At 39.3% G+C, this 8,150-nt stretch overlaps 1 protein-coding gene across 1 annotated transcript; it reads left to right on the forward strand.

The window, feature by feature from the left end:
- Nucleotides 1-1,079: 1,079 nt before the first annotated feature.
- Nucleotides 1,080-6,373, forward strand: LOC106581089 (uncharacterized). The gene is made up of 12 exons (XM_014162803.2): nucleotides 1,080-1,276; nucleotides 1,565-1,749; nucleotides 1,942-2,116; nucleotides 4,187-4,276; nucleotides 4,717-4,767; nucleotides 4,914-4,982; nucleotides 5,201-5,227; nucleotides 5,345-5,614; nucleotides 5,748-5,795; nucleotides 5,866-5,979; nucleotides 6,072-6,101; nucleotides 6,179-6,373. Exons 1-12 carry the CDS (start codon nucleotides 1,207-1,209, stop codon nucleotides 6,229-6,231), a joined length of 1,182 nt encoding a protein of 393 aa, XP_014018278.1. The 5' UTR covers nucleotides 1,080-1,206; the 3' UTR covers nucleotides 6,232-6,373.
- The last annotated feature ends 1,777 nt before the right edge of the window (nucleotides 6,374-8,150 follow it).

Here is an 8,150-nt window from a genome sequence, read left to right on the forward strand (position 1 = left end):
CTACAATTTACAAAATTACTATTCGAAAACATTGTTAAAATGTAATATTGTCATTCAAAGAATTATAGATTAACATCTCGTGAATGCAACCGCATTGCCAGATTTAAAAATAACTTTACTAGGAAATCACACTTTGCAATAAACGAGGTCCTATGCTCAGAAAAATAGGCTAGGCGATACAGATTAGCGCCATCTTGGAACCATCTAAAATCAAATATACTATTGTAAATATTCAGGATTCCCAGGTTCACAACAAATGTAGTTTTGTTCGAAAAAGTTAATAATTTATGTCCCAATAGCTCCTTCTTGTTAGCGTGTTCCGAAGGCTACTCATAATGTACTGTAGTGCACGGGACTTGTCATCACGAAAGAGCAAAAAAAATATTTACGTTCGTTCAAACATGTCAAACGTTGTATAACATAAATCTTTAGGGCCTTTTCAACCAGAGCTTCAATAATATTCAAGACAGACGATTGCATTGTCTTACTAAATGTTTCGGAATGAGAGAGTACCCATGGGCGCCCGCATCATAGTAGTAATGGCCCTGCCCCTGTGACCAACTTTCCAAGCCTCTCTTTCAGTCAGTTTCTACCATAGAAGACTCAAACCACATTGTAAAGACTGTTGACATCTAGTGGAAGCCTTAGGAAGTGCTAAATGAATCCTAACTCACGGTGTGTTTTATAGGCAAAGTGTTGAAGGTGATTCCACAAATCAGATTTCCACTTCCTGCATGGAATCTTCTCAGGTTTTGGCCTGCCATATGAGTTCTGTTATACTCACAGACACCATTCAAACAGTTTTAGAAACTGTAGAGTGTTTTCTATCCAGATCTACTAATTATATGCATATTCTAGTTACTGGGCAGGAGTAGTAACCAGATTAAATCGGGTATGTTTTTTATCCAGCCATGCAAATACTGCCCCCTATCCCCAACAGGTTAAACATGTTATAATATATCAAATGAATCAAGAACCAGTTAAAATGTAACACTATATTCAATATTTTCAGATATGTATAAAAAGAAAGGGGACGAAAAGAAACAGGCACAGCTGCTCAAACAGGAAGTGACCTAATCGATTGCCTCTGTGCCTGAAGTTAGTTGTAGAGGTTTGCCCTTTAGCTTGTAGCTACTGGATATATGTGCTGGGTACTTTCACTTACATTTCTGGTACCACTCACTGCCATACATTAAAATACAGAAAATGCTCTTGGTCAAAACTGAAGTCTGTCTTTTTTGGATGGTATTATGTTATACCTCTTTTGCTTCAATGGGTAAGTGCTTAAGATAATGATAATATAGATACAGCATTTTATGTAGAGCTATGAGAGAGTAATGTAGAGTTGTAGAGTAGAAATTTAAGAGAAGCTTCCTGTCATGTGAATGTATTGTGCATCAGGAAAATAATGGTGTAATTTTTTAAACCTTATTTTTAACTTACATCAGAAATGTATGTATGCTGCGGAGAATTTACCATAAAATGGCAGTGTATTTTAACCATTGCATTGCAACATTTTATCTATGAGCCTGATAACCGTCCAAACCCAACACTCCTCCTCTAGGTAACAAACATTGCCATGACTCCTGTAACACATCCAACCTCCAGGCTCCACTAGGCTCTGCGGTGCTCCTGTCATGCAGCTTAGGGTCAACCTCTCTGGGCATTAGCCCTGGCCATGGCTGGGTGATGTGGAACCAGGGCTCTGGTTCTGGTGCCAGCCTGGTCAACATCACGTTCTCTGGGAAGGTTGTTGCCTCTTTCAGTTGTCTGCGTAGCATGTACAATACTAGCCTTCTTTTTTTGTTTTGAGATAGCCTTTTTAAAGCCTTTTTAACCATATTTTTTATGTGCAGCTTTGTAATTTCTGCATGTAATGAAAAACGCTCTTCAAATAATATATATTAATTTATAAATAAAATATGAATTTATTATTATCAGGTGGACTTTCTGGACCCCAGGCAGGGAAGAGTGAAGGCTTTCCCCAATCAGGGAGGTCTGGGGAACTTCTCCATCCTAATCGATGCCCTTCAGGCCTCAGACCTGGGCTCCTACTGCTGTGCGCTGCAGAATCATGACCAGTGCCATCGAGTGGAAGTTGAGGAACTTGAACAAGGTAACACTATGCTAGTATCTACAGTAATATATTGTTCCAACGGCTCAGTTGGTTGGAGAATGGTGCTTGTAACAACACCTGAGTTGTAGATTTGATTCCTTCTTGCAACCTCATCGGAATATTTGCATCAAGAGAAAGTCACTTTACTGTTAGAGTAGAACAATAATCTCTTATACTGTTGTATCTGAAGATATAGGACCCTTTCAAGTCACCAGTAATGAGTCAAAATAATTGGTGAAGGTTTCATACTGTACAGTGCTTTCGGGAAGTATTCAGACCCCTTGACTTTTTCCACATTTTGTTTGTTAAAATTACCCCATAATGACAAAGAAAAAGCAGTTTTTTTGAAATGTTTGCTAATTTATAAAAAATGAAAAACAGGAATATAACATTTACATACTGTAAGTATTCAGACCCTTTACTCAGTACTTTGTTGAAGCACCTTTGGCAGCAATTACAGCCTCGGGTCTTCTTGGGTATGACGCTACAAACTCGGCAAAACCTGTATTTGGGGAGTTTCTCCCCTTCCAAAGAGTTGAATCTTGGTTTCATCAAACTAGAGAATCTAGTTTCTCATGGTCTGAGAGTCTTTAGGTGCCTTTTGGCAAACTCCAAGCTGGATGTCATGTGTCTTTTACTGAGGAGTGGCTTCCGTCTTTTCACTCTACCATAAAGGCCTGATTGGTGAAGTGCTGCAGAGATGGTTGTCCTTCTGGAAGATTCTCCCATCTCCACAGAAGAACTCTGGCCACCTCCCTGACCAAGGCCCTTCTCCCACGATTGCTCAGTTTGGCCAGGCAGCCAGCTCTAGGAAGAGTCTTGGTGGTTCCAAACTTCTTCCATTTAAGAATGATGGAGGCCACTGTGTTCTTTGGGGCCTTCAATGCTACAGAAATGTTTTGGTACCCTTCACCAGATCTGTGCCTGGACACAATCCTGTCTCGGAGCCCTACGGACAATACCTTCGACCTCATGGCTTGGTTTTTGCTCTGACATGCACTCTCAACTGTGGGACCTTGTATAGACAGGTGTGTGCCTTTCCAAATCATGTCCAATCAATTGAATTTACCACTGGTAGACTCCAATCAAGTTGTAGAATCATCTCCAAATGATCAATGGAAACAGGATGCACCTGAGCTCAATTTCGAGTCTCATAACAAAGGGTCTGAATACTTATGTAAATAATGTATTTCAGCAGTGGTGTAAAGTGCTTAAGTAAAAATACTTTAAAGTAGTACTTAAGTCGTTTTTGGGGGTATCTGTACTTTACTTTACCATTTATATTGTTTACAACTATTACTTTTACAAAAAAAAAAATGTACTATTTACTCCGAACATTTTCCCTGACACCCAAAAGTACTCATTACATTTTGAATGCTTAGCAGTACAGAAAACATCAAATTCACACACTTATCAAGAGAACTTCCCTGGTCATCTCTACTACCTCTGATCTGGCAACTCACTAAACACAAATGCTTTGTTTCTGAATTATGTCTGAGTGTTAGTGTCCCCCTGGCTATCTGTAAATTTATAAAACATGAACAATTGCCATTTGGTTTGCTTATTATAAAGAATTTGAAATGATTTATACTTAAGTACATTTTTGCAATTACATTTACTTTTGATACTTTAGTATATTTAAAACCAAATACTTTTGGACTTATACTCAAGTAGTATTTTACTGGGTGCCTTTCACTTTTACTTGAGTCATTTCCTATTAAGGTATCTTTACTTTTACTCAAGTATGACAATTGGGTACTTTTTCCACAACTATTTCAGTTTATTTTATAAATGAGCAAAAATTTCTCAATCTGTTTTTATTTTGTCATTATGGGGTATTGTGTGTAGATTGCTGAGGCATTTTTTAAAACAATTTAATCGATTTCAGAATAAGTCTGTAACGTAACCAAACGTGGAAAAAGTCAAGCATTTGGTCGGTTTTTCCTTCCACGGTTACTTTCTGTAAAGGCAAACACATTTCTGGTCGGTTTAGACTCAGCAGCTCTCTCGCTTATTGTTTCCTGTAAGATACACGTTAATAAAACCACCTCTTCCTCTTTACTCATCTAGGTTCACACATCGTGTTGTTTTTCAGCGTCGGCAGTTTGGCCATCCTCCTAGTGCTCCTAAGTGGCTGTTTCTGCTGGGTGAAATGGACACGTGAGCACCCCCATGTTCCATCTGACTCACTCAGTTTTACTTCTGCATTGGAATGATATGGATGAAGCAGCTAGCACGCCATGCTGCACAGTATACAGTATGCTTCACCAAGTACAACAACAGTTATTTGGGCTAATCCAAATATCCCTATGAGCATTAAGCAGCATCCTTTCTTTCTGATGTAAATGTTTTTATGTTGATTGTGCAACTTTGCAAGCTGCTTCAATGTCAGTTAAGTAGCTACATATCTTTAAACAGGCCTATAGGCATGTCTTAATGCCACCCAGTATGCACTTTAGAAAGAGGAACTGCAGGGATGCAGTGGTAGAACATTTCAAAGTAGCCTGATATGTTTGTGAAATGTGATGTATTTGTACTTTCAAAAAAGACATAAAGCCTGAAAAAGTGATACATTTATAAAGTGCCCTTTCTTGTTTTAGGAGTTTCTACTGAAAGAACACCAGACTATATCAACACCCATTTCTGTGCAGGTTGGGCCTCTATGCTCTTGTTCTAATCCTCAATGTTAATTTTTATTTTTTGAGAAAGAGAATGTATTACTACTATGGTATTTGAGCACCACTTTCAAATCTGATTGAAACATGAAATTAATGTAGAATTCTGTATAATATCACAGGATCCAGTGCACCTCCTGAGGACGTCGCATGTAGTGACAATGTCGGGAGAGACGTGGCACAGGAGAGAGGTAAAAAACGTACACACGTAGGCTAAAACAGCATGTGCTCACACTCAAACACACACACGCACGCATGCACGTGCGCACACACAGTGTTTTATTATGTCCATGTGGTTAAGATTATTCAACATTACAGCATCACTCTATATTTACTAAACAAGACCACAGTACAAAGTCATTTTGCATTTGCAGACTGATGCTCACATCTGGATTTTGTCTTAATTTAGGAGTCGGCAATGAGCGACTGATCTATGGTAAGTTTATGCTTCTACATTTACCATTTTCTTTCAATGGACTGGAATGGAATTGTAAAGTTGTTTTCTTTTCTACATGGACCTAGTTTGAACTGTTCTCTTCCCACCTTTCAATAGAAAACAATGAGCACGATCCGACCAGAATGCAGCACGATCCGACCAGAATGCAGCACGATCCGACCAGAATGCAGCACGATCCGACCAGAATGCAGCACGATCTGACCAGAATGCAGCACGATCTGTCCAGAATTCACCATGATCCGTCCAGAATTCACCATGATCCAACCAGAATTCAACATGAAGCACAAAGAAACCAGCACAAACCAGCTAGATACAAAAATAAATTGAGAGATTCGAGTGAGAAAAGAAGACAGGGGTTTCATGGAGGTGGGCTATGTGTAACATACCGTAGATGTTCTATAACCATTGTCCCTTGTTCAAAGATACCAATATTTTCATCCCGCTTGGTATGCATGTTGAATTCAGAAGTAACTAAACTTTATGGACTTTCCTTCCCCAGAACTCATGAGCAGATTGCGCCAATCAAGTCTCGGACAGCGTTACTACGGTAAAGTCAGAACTTTGTAATGATCAATTTACAGTATAGGCTTGCAGTGATACTTTATGAACTCTGACAGCAAACCAAGCCGAGATCAACCAGCAAGCCAGAGTTCAGATGGACAACCACCAAAGAGCAAACGAAGCAAAGACCAACCAGGAGGGCAGATCCCAAATGGACAACTGCCAAAGAGGTGTCCTACACACTATGCTTTACAGTAATCTCTGAAACAAATCAATATGCACTTTAGCATTTTGTTATTAAAACCTTGTCTCCTCATTGCAGGAAGCTTTTGGAGAAAGAAACCCAAAGAGCGTAAGTTGCTTTTTTTTACACACAACATACTGTATAATCATAATAACTTATCTTACATTAAGACCTCTCTCTCCCAGAATGTGAATATGAAAACCCTATCTATAACAGTGCAGTCCAACTCAAACTGTAGACGAGGATGAAGAGGATACTGGGTCTAAACTCCTTGGTCTCACTTTTGTTTGGGTTGTATTTTATTTTTTTGTTGTAAATAAAGTACATTACATTGTCTTGAAAGTGAAACAAATATGAAATAAAGTTAAATCATTTTTAAATTGGTTTATGATTCTTTCATGCAATGTATTATCCAATGTGAATCAGAAAAGGCTCTAATCAAGACAATTAACCCTAATAACCCCCAGCTGTGTCACCCTACCAGTGGATGGTCACCCAGGCCCACTGTTTTCTGACCATCAGAGATGAAGAGGTACTCTTCTGTTGATTCTTCGTTATTATTACCCTAACCTGGGATATAATCTATACATTCAACCACACTGACAGTCTGAAAGGTAGGAAATAGAACTGCAGTTCACAAAGACATAAATTACATTCATCTAGTTTCCATTCAACATTACTGTAAGTCCAATGTCATTTGGCAGACCAGGGGGTTTGATCAAGACGTTTACACAGATAAGACACAGACACAAGATTCACACGGATACCTCACATTCAAGAGTGTTTAATTAAAACAAATTAAAAAAGAAACCGGTCGCCTCCAGGAAACCTCTTCCGGGTTACCGCAATCAGCCCCTTGATTACTCACCAGCCTCATTCAGCCCCAATTAGTCCTGGCCAGAGGACCCGTCGAGACCTGGCATGTCCAGCAGAGGGAGCCACCGCCGCGTGATGTAGACTCCGTCTGTCACCAGACCTCAACGAGTCTCCCCTGGTGGCTTGTCCGTGGTACACCACAGTAAGTATCTTAAATGTTCATTCCTGATCAGTCAAATGGCAATATCATTGGTTATACAGTATGTGTGGTTTTGGCTAATTGCTAATGTCATGTGTATTCAAATTCACACAGATGAACCTGGTGGACACTGCAGGGCAATAGATATCGTTCAGTGCCCCTATCTCATGGGAGAGACAGACCAGTTTCTTGTCTTTTCTGTTAGCTACTACGGCTGTCTCATCAAAAGGCATGTAGGCTAACTATTTCCGCTAATATTAAATCTCTTTATTTTTTTTGCTGTAGCACATAAAGGCTGACGTTAACATCACTTTTATTCCAATGTGCCAGGGAGATATTGCCAGTTTGACAGTGGTCATCAAGGCTATGGTCGATGAGGGCCAAGTTGAGATCACCAAGAGATTGCCTCTCATCTTTAAAATGCCAACAATGTAATATAATACAAAAGTTGCATTGTGGAAAGAATGTATTCAGTAGCATTATAGTGTGAGATTCTATCTGTTATCAACAGTCTGTAAACATTCCTTTCAGAGGAAATCAGCAAAGTTGACAATCCACCAACGAGAAGTTCTCTTAGGCACTGAGACAAGGGTTCATCATAATTTTCCAGAATGCCACGTCACCCCCTCTGAACCTGGACACAGTCCAGATCCCCTCCAACCACAGCCAGAATGGCAAGCCCAAAACCAGGACTGACCACTCTGTTACCTTCCTCTTTGAATTCACCTACTGTGGCGTTCAATCACAGATCTCTATCAGATCTATTTCCCTACCAAGTCAAATAGATTTTTTCCTTGGGCCTCCTTTCAGATTGTTGATGGAAAATGTTTTTGGTATCTCAGATTGTTCTGGCAATTCTCACATAGAAACTTAATTGTGAGAAATGTTTGACATTTGTATCACACAAACAATTTTTTAGAAACTCATGATGAAAGTGGCAATTTTAGGCCATTTTTAGACCTAGACATGCCTCATGTAAGACCCTATAATCTGTGAACCGTACATGATACAGACAACATTGTGCTGTCATTATACACCTTATAGTGTGCTCTCAAATATAGAGTATGTATAGATTCTGAAATACAATGTTTTCCATTCATCTCAAAAGTACCCTATTTGATTTAGCTTATTTTTGTACATTT

The sequence above is a fragment of the Salmo salar genome, chromosome ssa20 (assembly GCF_905237065.1).
Source record: "Salmo salar chromosome ssa20, Ssal_v3.1, whole genome shotgun sequence".
Taxonomy (NCBI): Eukaryota; Metazoa; Chordata; class Actinopteri; order Salmoniformes; family Salmonidae; genus Salmo; species Salmo salar.